Source organism: Pelodiscus sinensis, chromosome 11 (genome assembly GCF_052426305.1).
Source record: "Pelodiscus sinensis isolate ZL-2025 chromosome 11, ASM5242630v1, whole genome shotgun sequence".
Lineage (NCBI taxonomy): Eukaryota > Metazoa > Chordata > Testudines > Trionychidae > Pelodiscus > Pelodiscus sinensis.
The window spans coordinates 7,016,234-7,028,773 of record NC_143062.1 but is presented as its reverse complement, the minus strand read 5'-3'; the positions used below and the strand labels follow the sequence as shown (position 1 = coordinate 7,028,773).

The 12,540-nt window shown below is 52.8% G+C and overlaps 1 protein-coding gene across 4 annotated transcripts in view; it reads left to right on the top strand.

The window, feature by feature from the left end:
* Positions 1-12,540, top strand: part of ZMYND10 (zinc finger MYND-type containing 10) — a 22,067-nt gene extending 9,527 nt beyond the window's left edge. For 3 of the 4 annotated variants that reach the window (XM_025189499.3, XM_075939509.2, XM_075939508.2), the window contains 7 exons: positions 462-550; positions 5,650-5,750; positions 6,980-7,152; positions 7,981-8,106; positions 10,836-10,957; positions 11,069-11,194; positions 11,979-12,540. In XM_025189499.3, coding sequence (XP_025045284.3) covers positions 462-550; positions 5,650-5,750; positions 6,980-7,152; positions 7,981-8,106; positions 10,836-10,957; positions 11,069-11,194; positions 11,979-12,078 — 837 coding nt within the window. In that variant the 3' untranslated portion in view covers positions 12,079-12,540. The remainder of the gene's footprint in view (positions 1-461; positions 551-5,649; positions 5,751-6,979; positions 7,153-7,980; positions 8,107-10,835; positions 10,958-11,068; positions 11,195-11,978) is intronic. The other variant, XM_075939510.2, reaches the window with a different exon arrangement.

The following is a 12,540-nucleotide window of genomic DNA, read 5'->3' as shown; positions in this document are numbered from 1 at the left end:
ACTTTGTGATGGCTAATTGATATCCGTCCACCCACCCTGACATCTGTGCCCCTCTGCGTGGGGAGAGTCCAGACGCAGGCTGGTGAACCTGGGGTTGACAGACACGATCTGGGAGCAGGGGATATCTGGTGCCGGGGCCATGCTGACATTAGGCGCTCTCAAATGGTGGATCAGGGCAGTTAGTCCTTCCCTGGGCTGGCCTTGAGCTCTCAGCATCAGGCCTGCCCTGCTGCCCCCTGGCTGTGTGTGGATAGCCAGCAGCAGCCGATGGCATGCTTCACATGGGGAGCCTGGACTAGCTGCTGCCTTCAGGAGTACTCACATCATTCAGCTCTCTGGCGCTGTCCTCTGAGAGGTGTTTGTGGGCTGCAGCATGAGGTGGCCTTGGGGCAGGAATCAGCCCGGTGTGACTTGGGCTTCCTAACTCCTCCTGCTTGTGGGTCTGTGCTTTCACCCTGCAGGACCTGCGGAAGCAGGCAGAGGTGATGGAGTTTGAGATCTCCCTGAGGGCCCTCTCCGTGCTCCGTTTCATCACTGACCAGGTAGACAGGTAAGCAGCTGGCTCTCGGCCAATCTGGAGCCAAGCCTAGGAACTGGGGCAGGCTCGCTGCACAGCTCTGCTGCTTGTGACCAGAAGCAGCTAACGGGGAGTTTGGAGAGGGAGTTCTCCAGGTAAAAGAGGAGTAAAAACGGGACCCTTGTGGTAAGTGGCTGTCTGTAGTGTGTGTGGGGCGGGGGGGAGTTATTTGCTGTGTGCTGAGCTTGTGTTTGTCTGGTTGGTTGGTTGGTTTGAAGGAACTTCTAAAAAGTTTGAAATCTAGAAGCCTCTGTTAATAGGCTGATCCTCAGTCCGGGGGGGAGGGGGCTACCAGAGCTAAATAAGTCTGTGAGTCAGCGACCAGGGAGCTTGCGACCAGGAGCAGCTAACAGGGAGTTTGGAGGGGGAGGTTAGAGGGCGCTAGTGACTTCTGACCTTCTTTAAAACATAACTCTTAGAATAATCTATATTCCAGAGATTTAAAAAGAAGCCAAGATTATACTTAAACTTATTCATAAGAAAAATGGAGACAGAAGCCCAGCAGCAGAGTGGGGGCTATCCTGTTTATTGCGTTGAGTGTAACATGTATGATTACCTGCTCTGTGGCCGGGTGGCGTGTGTGTGCACCCGTTGCAAGGAGCTCCTGACCCTCAGAGACCGAGGTCGGGCTTTGGAGGCCAGGGTGGCTGAACTGGAGGAGCTAAGGGAGGTAGAGAGCTATGTTGATGAGACTTTCCGGGACACTGTAGTACTGTCCCACCTCCACTCCGAGAGCCCCAGTGCTCTTAAAGAGGATGAAAGTCTCAAGGGAACAGAGCATTCAATGGGAGCAGAGGGAAACCATCCCATAGTTGCAACCCTCCTCCCAGAGGATGTTGCGGTATCCTCTCGCACTGAGGATACCTCTGAGGAGGAGGGAATGCCAGTTGTTAGGAAGAGGCAGGTGTTAGTAGTGGGTGATTCGATTGTTAGAAACATAGATAGTTGGGTTTGTGATGACCGGGAGAACCGTATGGCCACTTGCCTGCCTGGTGCGAAGGTTGCGGATCTCTCGAGGCATCTAGACAGACTTATGTGTAGTGCTGGGGAGGAGCCGGTGGTCGTGGTACATGTAGGTACCAATGACATAGGGAAGGGTAGGAGAGATGCCCTGGAGGCCAAATTTAGGCTGCTAGGAAAGAGACTGAAATCCAGGACCTCTATAGTGGCATTCTCGGAAATGCTTCTAGTTCCACGTGCAGGGCCAGGTAGGCAGGCGGAGCTTCAGAGTCTCAATGTGTGGATGAGACGATGGTGTAGGGAAGAGGGGTTTGGATTTATTAGGAACTGGGGACACTTCTGGGAGAGGGGGAGCCTATACAGGAAGGATGGGCTCCCCCTAAACCAGGGTGGAACCAGACTGCTGGCACTAAACATTAAAAAGGCCGTAGAGCAGTTTTTAAACTAAGAGATGGAGGAAAGCCAATTGGTGCGGAGATGCACATAAATCGAAGGGAGACTTCTCTTAGAGGAGAATCCATTGATAGAGACTATCTAAGCTATAGTCAGAAAGAGAGGAGGGGAGAGGACAAACCATGGGCTAGAGCAGACAAAAAACCGCATACAAAGTAATCCAATGCATCAGGGAAGGGCAGACAAATAAGCAGTGGCAAATTTTTAAAGTGCTTCTACACAAATGCTAGGAGTCTGACTAATAAGATACTCTAGTTCACCTATCTCATATTAAAGGGGGAGATTGACATAATAGGCATCACTGAAACCTGGTGGAATGAGGAAAATCTGTGGGACACAATCATACCGGGATATAAAATATATCAGAAGGATAGAGCAAGCCGGGTGGGTGGCAGAGTGGCACTGTATGTGAAAGATAATGTAGAATCAAATGAAATAAAAATATTAAATGAATCAACATGTTCCATAGAATCGCTATGGATAGAAATTCCATGCTCCAATAATAAGAAATTAGCAGTAGGGATATATTACCGACCACCTGACCAGGACAGCGATACTGACATTGAAATGCTGAGGGAGATTAGAGAGGCTACCAAAATAAAGAACTCTATAATAATGGGGATTTTAATTACCCCCATATTGACTGGATACATGTCACATCAGGAAGAGAAGCAGAGATAAAATTTCTCAATGGCTTAAATGACTGCTTCGTAGAGCAGCTGGTGCAGGAACCCACAAGGGGAGAGGCAATTCTCGATTTAGTCCTGAGTGGAGTGCAGGATCAGGTCCAGAAGATAACTGTTACAAGACCGCTTGGGAATAGTGACCATAATATAATAACATTCAACATTCCTGTGGTGGGAAGAACACCTCAGCAGTCCAGCACCCTGGCATTTAATTTCAAAAAGGGGAATTACACAAAAATAAAGAGGTTAGTTAAACAGAAACTAAAAGGCACAATGACTAGAGCCAAATCCCTGCAAGCTGCATGGAAACTTTTTAAAGACACCATAATAGAGGCCCAACTTAAATGTATACCCCAAATTAAAAAACATAGCAAGAGACCTAAAAAAGAGTCACCGTGGCTTAACCACCATGTAAAAGAAGCAGCAAGGGACAAAAAGGTATCTTTTAAGAAGTGGAAGTCCAATCCTAGTGAGATAAATAGAAAGGAACATAAACACTGTCAAATCAAGTGTAAAAATGTAATAAGAAAAGCAAAACTTTTTTTGAGGAACAGCTAGCCAAAAACTCAAAAAGAAATAACAAAATGTTTTTAAGTACATTAGAAGCAGGAAGCCTGCTAAAAAACCTGTGGGTCCCCTAGACAATCGAGATATAAAAAGAGCAATCAAGGACGATAAAGCCATTGCGGAGAAACTAAATGATTTCTTTGCTTCAGTCTTCACGGCTGAGGACATTGGGGAGATTCCCAAATCTGCACTGTCCTTTGTGGGTGATGAATCTGAGGAACTGTCCCAGATTGAAGTGTCATTAGAGGAGGTTTTGGAACAAATAGAAAAACTTAATGTTAACAAATCTCCGGGACCGGATAGCATTCATCCAAGGGTTCTAAAAGAACTCAAATGGGAAATTGCTAAACTATTATCTGTGGTTTGTAACCTATCCCTTAAATCGGCTTCCATACCTAATGACTGGAAGGTAGCCAACGTGACACCAATATTTAAAAAGGGCTCTAGAGGCGATCCTGGCAATTACAGACCGGTAAGTCTAACTTCAGTACCGGGCAAATGAGTCAAAAAACAATAGTAAAGAATAAAATTGTGAGGCATGTAGAAGAACATAATTTGTTGGACAAAAGTCAACATGGTTTCTGTAAAGGGAAATCCTGTCTTACTAATCTATTAGAGTTCTTTGAAGGGGTTAACAAACATGCGGATAAGGGGGCCCAGTGGATATAGTATACTTAGATTTTCAGAAAGCCTTTGACAAGGTCCCTCACCAAAGGCTCTTGTGTAAATTACATGGCCATGGGATAAGAGGGACGGTCCTTTCTTGGATTGAGAACTGGTTAAAAGACAGGAAACAAAGGGTAGGAATAAATGGTAAATTTTCAGAATGGAGAGGGGTAACTAGTGGTGTCCCCCAACAGTCAGTCCTGGGACCAATCCTTTTCAACTTATTCATAAATGATCTGGAGAAAGGGGTAAGCAGTGAGGTAGTAAAGTTTGCAGATGATACAAAACTGTTTAGGATAGTCAAGACAGAAGCAGACTGTGAGGGACTCCAAGAAGATCTCACCAAACTTGAGTGATTGGGTAACAAAATGGCAAATGAAATTTAATGTGGATAAGTGTAAAGTAATGCACATCGGGAAAAATAACCCCAACTATACGTACAGTATGACGGGAGCTAATTTGGCTGTGACAAATCAGGAAAGAGATCTTGGCGTTATCGTGGACAGTTCTCTGAAAACTTCCACGCAGTGTGCAGTGGCGGTCAAAAAGGCAAATAGGATGCTAGGAATTATTAAGAAAGGGATAGAAAATAGGACCCAGAATATCTTACTCCCCCTGTATAAAACTATGGTACGCCCACATCTTGAATACTGTGTACAGACGTGGTCTCCTCACCTCAAAATAGATATTTTGGCCTTGGAAAGGGTTCAGAAAAGGGCAACTAAAATGATTAGGGGTTTGGAACGGGTCCCATATGAGGAGAGGTTAAAGAGACTGGGACTCTTTAGTTTAGAAAAGAGGAGACTGAGGGGGATATGATAGAGGTCTATAAAATCATGAGTGGTGTGGAGAGGGCGGATAAAGAAAAGTTATTTATTAGTTCCCATAGTAGAAGAACTAGAGGTCACCAAATGAAATTAATGGGTAGCAGGTTTAAAACTAATAAAAGAAAGTTCTTCTTCACACAGCGTGTAGTCAACCGGTGGAACTCTTTGCCAGAGGAGGCTGTGCAGACTAGGATTATAACAGAGTTTAAAGAGAAACTAGATAATTTCATGGAGGTTAGGTCCATAAAAGGCTATTAGCCAGGCGGTAGGAATGGTGTCCCTGGCCTCTGTTTGTCAGAGGCTGGAGAGGGATGGCAGGAGACAAATCACTTGATCATTGTCTTCGGTCCACCCTCTCTGGGGCACCTGGTGCTGGCCACTGTCGGCAGACAGGCTACTGGGCTAGATGGACCTTTGATCTGACCCAGTACGGCAGTTCTTATGTTCTTATGTGTCAGGCCTCCTGTGCTCAGGGACTGGGAGCCTCTGTTCTGGCGCTCGTGCTCTGGTGTCTGGAGCCTGCTGTACACAGTAGCTGGATGTGCAGCCCGCGCACCAGGTCTGCTGCGTGCTTCCTCCTCTCTCAGTGGCTGGCTGTTGGCTCCCAGAGGGAGTATCGCTGGACACTTGCTTTGTGGAGCCACCTAGCACCTGAAAGGATCAAAGCTAGCACCCGCGTCGGGATGTGGTGGTGCCCAGTGGCTGGCCGTGTGTGGATCCTGGTGCTAGTACCCAGGTGTGTAGCTCCTGCCATGCTAGGTGATTGGCTGTGTGGATCCTCAAGAATGCCCCTGGTGTGACTGAGATTTATTTTGTCACTTTTGTGTCTTCCCCAGAGCTCTGCGGAGCGTTTGTACTGATCTTGCATTGTTTGCAATTGGTGTTTTCACTAGTTCCTCTCGTTTTCCTCCAGTTTGCCCCTGAGTGCCCTGACACGGATGCTTAACACTCACAACCTGCCCTGTCTGCTGGTAGAGCTCCTGGAGCATTGTCCATGGAGCCGCCGCGAAGCAGGTACGAATTCTGAGCTCAGACTAGCGCATCCATGGGGCTGTAGCATTTTCCCCTGGAGCCCATCTGATAGGTGGTTCCCATAAAGGGAGAAATAGCCAAAAGCTTGTCCCTAGGTTCATTCTCACTCTCCATCTTCCACATGGATTTCCATCTGGCTTTCCCTCTCCCTCCCCTCCTAGCCAAGTCCAAGGGACCACTTCCTGCATGTGTGCCTCAGTTTCCCTTTGACTCAGCTCTTGGGCAGACGCCGCTCACATGGGATTGCAGTGCTTCACCTGCCAAAATGGTCCCTGCTTGTGGTCTCTCTCATCTGAATCTGGCAGCCGCCAAGCTGCTGTCCCCAATGCAGTAAAAGAGCAAAAAAGTAATGCAGTACCATCTCCAGGGGAGGTGGGGGTAGCGGGACCGGCTCGTGCCCAGTCCCAGATGCCATGCCTCTGCTTTTGAAATGTATTAAGAGCCTGCCAGAAGTACATTGCGGGGGACCCAGCGCGAGCCAGGACGCGCCAGGTCTCCCCCTGCTGTGCGCCAGCCTTTTAAATGTATTAGCAATGGTGGAGGTGCCCAGGGCCCTGCAGGGCATACAGGCCACGGAGCCACTCTCAGATGGGCCAGGCTCACGGCGTGAAGTTGGGGAGCTGAAGCCAGATTGGTGGTGGTGAGGCTGCAGGGCCTACCCTGAAGGAAAAGCGGGATGCCCCGAGGGTCTGCAGTACAGCAGGGACTCCTCCATGGCACTGTTGAAAAGCTGGGGCTTAGGTCTCATCCTATGGATCCATAACAGGGGAAGGATGAAGAGGGCACTGCCAGCCCCCATGCGCCCTTGGGGTGGGTCGCTCCATATCCTCATGCCAGCCCAGCAGCATTTCTTCCTTGCCCGGCTCCCTTAGCGGTATGTGTTCCTGGGAGCCTGTACAGATTATAACACCATGAGATCCGTTCATCTCCCTGAGGTCCTTAACTAGCCCCCTCACCAGTCTCTGAGCACCTTACAACCGTTAAATGGCTTTCTCCTCTCACATCTGTGGGGGAGATGTTAGGAGCCCCACTTTACAGAGGGAAACTGAGGTACAGAGAGACTAAGTGACTCGCCCAGGTTCACACAGGCAGTCTGTGCTGGAGCAGAGAAGTGAACCTTGGTGTGAGTCCCAGCTGGCACCCTAACCACTAGGCCGTCTTCTCTCTGTTGTCTCGCTCTCACCCTCTGGCTTCCTGGCTGCGTATCTCAGGCAAGCTAAAGAAGTTTGAGAATGGAGCCTGGCACGTGGTACCTCCGGAAGATCATGTGAAGATGACCAAGCTGGATGGGCAGGTGTGGATCGCCCTCTATAACCTCCTCCTGAGCCCAGAATGCCAGCGGAAATACAACTTGAATGGTTTCAACAAGAGCCAGCTCCTAAAGGTACACGACGTAGTGGCAGAGTCTGTACATGTACCCAGCGTGGTGCCCAGGTGAAGGGAAGAGTGGGGCTTTCCTACAGGCATGGACATGTGCTAGGTGGGCATATCCTTGTTGAAACCAGAATCACAAGCTGGGAAATACCATGTTGCCAGGTCCAAGATGGCTTCTTTGTTCATGCCACTCGTGTTTAGAGGCCCATAGCATGAGTTATCTCCTCGCTGTTCAGCGGAGTCCAAGGCCCGAGAGGGCCACACGGGCTGAACTCGCCCTAGTGGAGTTTCTCCTGGCCAGCTTTGAGACAGGGTGTGCTAGGAGACTCACGCTGCTGCTGGTCCTGGGTATCAGGTTCCAGGGCCGCCAACCCAGCGCCTCCGTGGGGATGTCGCGCCTGGCTTGCAGGCGTGGAGGCTGAGAGCTTTAACTAGGGATATGCAGTTTCTGGCTTTAGTGCCTGCGGAAGGAGGAGTCTGAGGGCGCTAGAGCCCTGTGCCATGCTGGCAGACACTGTGCAAACTTCCCATCAATAGCTCAGGCCCAGCACACTCCCCCCCACATCTGCTTTTCAGCGCTGGGCTACTTCCCACAGCTTTGCCAACGCACCTCAGGCCGGACCTGCTATTCCCCACCCAGCTTAGCCAGCACCCCTCACTCCCCTACAGCACTTCCAGCCATGCCAGGTACCACAGGCTTTTGACACTGCTTAACGTCACTGATTTTAGTCCTTGCTGAGAGACCCTTCCCGGCAGCTCGTTTTTTAACCAGACGATTATTTCCGTGGCTTGTCCTGATCTCTCGCCTTTCGCTCTCCGCTCTCCTCTCTGGGTGTAGCTCCGTGCATTCCTGACCGATGTCCTCATTGACCAGTTGCCAAATCTGGTGGAGATGCAGAGATTTCTGAGCCACCTCGCCGTGACAGAGCCTGGTCCACCCAAAAAGGACCTCATCCTGGAGCAGGTATCTCCAGCACTGCCCCTCTCCCCAGGCCAGTCTGTCTCCTCCATTCCAGCTGTGTTGTGGATAGCCGTTGCCAAAGGCTGAGCGTATTCCCTCTGCTTGGGTGTGGGGGGCTGTGATGAGAGAGGGCACATGCCCTGGCCCAGCCCCTGTGCTTTGCACTCGTCTTTTACTGGCCCTGTGGGCCTGTGCTTTGCCAAGGCCATCCCCTGAGGGGCCGGCTTCCACATAGGCAGCTGAGAGCTGGGAGCTTGCCCTTGTGATGGTGATGAGAGAGCAAAGCCCGAGTCACTAGAGCCCGGGGGTGAAATTCTATATTATGGAGAGGGAGGATGGCTCAGTGGTTAGGGCGCCTCCCTCGCTGGTTCAGTTCCTGTTCTGCCACAGATTCCCTGTGTCTCCTTGGTTGAGTCACTCAGCTCCCCATCTGAACAATGGAGATAGTAGCCCAGCCCCCAGCAGGGGGTGTGAGTTTACACACACACTGGCGATTGTGAGGTACACAGCTACTATCAGTACCATGGGCCAAGCTGTGCCTGCCTGTTCTTCTACGCAGCCCCTGGACGGAAGTCTTGCACAGACTCCAGCTCTGGCTAGCACTGCTCTCCGCACCCCGTGCCAGTAGCGTCTGCTTTGCGGAAGAAGGCAGCAGCCAGCAGCTCACAACACTGGGTTATTAACAGGGTCACACTGACGCTCTAGCACTGTGTCTGAGTGGAGGGGAGTCAGCTGCTGCTTCCCGGTAACAATTCAGTCCCTGTTTACCATCGCTCTTAATTTCCCTTCCACACGCACAGGAGGCCCAGAGGAAGAGTCCCCTATTACGGACCCTGCGAGTGTCTTGATGTTTCCATTAAATTCCCCTCGAGAGCTGGGAAGTGGGGGTTAAGTCAGGGCTCCGCGGCATCCTTGGTTTGTAGCACACGTGTATGTAGTTAGTCTGTACTGCACCCTTCACAGAAACGTAGCTCATGTGCTTTTCCGAGCACTTACTGCTAGCTGGGAGAGCACCGAGAGGCACGTGCTGGCGCGGCGGAGACGGGTATTCCGGTGGAATTTGCAAAGAGAAGGGAAAGTGGAGCCACAGATGAGAAGGCTCTTATACCCAGAGTGGCAGCTTTGTGTGCAGGGCCAGAGGAGGCTGCAGATGAGTGGAGAGATGGGACAGGGAGGAGGGAGAGAGACATTACACTGTCAGCTCTAGGGGATTTATACCAGGGTGGTCTGACCTGGCCTTTGATCAGAGGGACAGCGGGGTACTGTGGCCGCACAGCTCTGCCTGGGCGCAGGATGGAGTCCAGAGGGCTGGGAGGCTGCAGAGGAGAAAGCTGTGCAGTAAGCCAAGCAGCATGATTGATTTCGGCAAGGATGGCCTCCTGCAGGGCCTGCCCACAGCAGCATAGGACTTGGTCCTTTCTCTGGAGCTGGTGATTTCGGCAAGGATGGAGTGGGGGTAGCTGTGGAGTCGCTCTCTGCTCCCACATCTGGCCAGCTCTGAGAGAGGTAGCAATGCAGGGCTGGCAGCCACTGCTCGGCAGGGCGTGTGGCTGGCCCTTACCCGAGCTGCTCTTCTCATCTCCTCCTTGGTCTCCTTTCTGCTTGCAGCATTTGCCTTGTGCCTGTAACTGGGATTCAGCATCTTGAGTGGGCGGGGGAAGCCAGCTCCAGTCACACATGCTGAGCACGCATCCTGCCCGATGAGCTCGCCCACTGCCGCTGTGCCAGGCCATGATGAAAAAGGCTTTTTCCATGCTGCTTCTCAGACAGCCGCCCTCCTCTCCCCACTGCTGCGTGGCCGTTCTGCTCTGCGGGGGCGGCCGCACCTTGGAAGCAGCAGCTTTTCTGCTGTAGCCTGAGCCCCGGGCGCTGCTCTTGGCTGGCATTTGCTCTTTGGCACTGGCGGGCTCGTCAGGGTGTTTCTGTTCCAAGAAACGATAGATGGGACAAGTTCTCAGTTCTGGGGAAGGATCAAATCGGGCAAGAGACTCGGGAGCGCTGGGTTCAGGGCACCCCTTCCCCCCCAGCTTGGTCAGAGTATGGTGGTCAGACCCTGCTACTGATTTCTCACTCCCATGGGTTAGCGAGGGGCACAGCCTTGTTTCACTCCACCTGATCCCCTCTGCCACAAGCCTCATCGCCTCTGTCCTCCTGGAGAAAAGTGAGGCTGGGGCTGGCATGGGAGAGTGGGGCAAGAGGAGGGACTGGGGAGAATTGAAGGGGGCAGCTGTACTGGGAAGATGCAGCGGGCCCAGGGGATCAGCACACCTCCCAGAATAAATGCTGCTAACGGCTGACTTGTCCCATGCAGCTAGGAGGCACATGCTTTGGAGGCTTCTCCATAAACCCTGGCAACGAGTGGTTCTTGTAGCAGATCTGTCACCTCTTCCTTCAGCCCTTCATGCACGTTGACAGCTCTGTACGAATACATTTCCTCCACCCCCCACGCAGACCGTCCTCCTTCACCACATGCATGTGTGTTACACACGGCTCTGTCACATCTTTCCCCTGCACCCAGATCAGCCACATCTTCCGTCACACACCCACTTCCTGCTCTCACGCAAGTTCTCATCACCTAGCAAGGGATCCTCAGGTAGAACTGGAGACAGACACCCCTTGGAACACAAAGCAGGGCTCAGACTGAACTCCGCTGGCCCCAGCATGTCCTGCCCCAGAGGCACCCCCGATCCTGGGACAGGACTTTCCTCTCACCCACTTTGCTGTCCTGACAGGTTCCTGTCATCAGGGACCGCATTGCCCAAGAGAATGCTGGGAAGTGGCAGGCCATCGCCAAGCACCAGGTCAAGCACATGTTCAGCCCCTCAGAGGATGAGCTGAAAGGCCTAGCTTGCCGGTAAGCCCCTAGCCCTGCAGGGCCAGTCCCCATCTCCCACTCGTGCCAGGAGGCTGCTAGGACATCACTAGTCTGTGCCAGGGGCTGATGCCTGCTTTCGCCCCCGGCCAGGTGGGCGCAGACTTACAACCTGGACGTGATGGAGGCTCTTGCGCCAGAGAAACCCAAGTGCGGGCTGTGCGGCTTGGAGGCCACCAAGCGCTGCTCTCGCTGCCAGAACGAGTGGTACTGCAAACGGTAATGACGCAGAGCAGGGAAGGGTCTGTCCCAGCTCCTGGCTGCCCACAGGGCGTCACTGGCATCTCACCTCGCCCTGGGCACAGCTGGTACCAGAGGCCTCCTGCAGGGCCTGCCCACAGCAGCATAGGACTTGGTCCTTTCTCTGGAGCACGTGGTGCTCACGTTGCTGGGTCTAGCCGCCCTGGCTGGTCTCTGTGCCAGTAATGCTGCAGCCCGTGGGCCTGGGCTTCATGGCTGCCAGGGAGTTTCCAATCAGTGCATGAATTCACAGCGTCACTGGACCGGTGGGCTCTGCTGGCCTTGCCCCACAAGGCGTATCCTCCGGGGTCAGTTATGTCCCACGCTGGGGCAGCAGCAGCCATTGCATGGTCCCTGCTATGAGAAGCCTAGTGCATTTTGGGCCGATGCTGGAGGGGCTGGGCTGAGAGCCAGAGTCCCTTGTTTATCCCAGCAGCGGCAGCAGCCTAGCTTCCTCAGCGCCTGTGCTTCACTACACCGAGGGAGAGCTCTGGCGTGGGAGCGCAGGGTCCTTGGCATCTGCTGGGCGTAGCTGAGGGGCCACTCAGTGACAGTGGCTACAGGCACTTGCCCGCTACAGATCCCCCCACTCTGTTTCACACAGCCCGAGGCGTGGCTAGAGGAGAACAGTTTTTCATCACTGGCCGGCCCTTGTTTGAAGCAGTGCCCTGGAGGTGAAGGCCTCCATAGTGCATCCCAGCCCCCAACCCAGTTCCCATGTGTTCCTTTCTACCATTCCCGCTCCGTCCCTTCCCCTTTGCAGGGCGTGCCAGGTGCAGCACTGGCAGAAGCACAAGAAAGCTTGCAACCTGATGGCTGATGCCCTGAAGAAAATCCAAGAGGAGCTGAAAGTGCAGCCATAGGCCTCAGCCTTGCAAAGCGGGACCAGGCAGGCCAGCAATCTGAGTCAGAGTCCCCGCTTAGAACAGAAGCCAGACAAGCCCTTGTCCATGCGATACAGCAGACCAGGGCTCCGCTAGAGACTGCCTCAGCAGGATCCGCGTTTCTGAACCCTTCCGTACTTGAGAACGGGCTGCTCCCACCCCCGGCGACGCTGTGCTAAGCAGCTTTCTCCCGCTGCTGGGAGCAGCTTGTGTCACCAGGCACTCTGCCCAAAGCAGGTGCCACCTAGATCTCACAGCCTGGCAACGAGTGCCAACCGCCCCCCTCCAGCAGCTGACTGCCACCAAGCAGTGCTCTCCTCACCAGCGGCTGGGCCTTCAGGAAATCACATGTTCTGCTCCCGGGGCCAGCAACAGCCCCACTGGCTTGGGGCCTCTTCTGCTAGAGCGTCTGTCTCTCCAGTAAAAGGGTTGAGTTGCTAA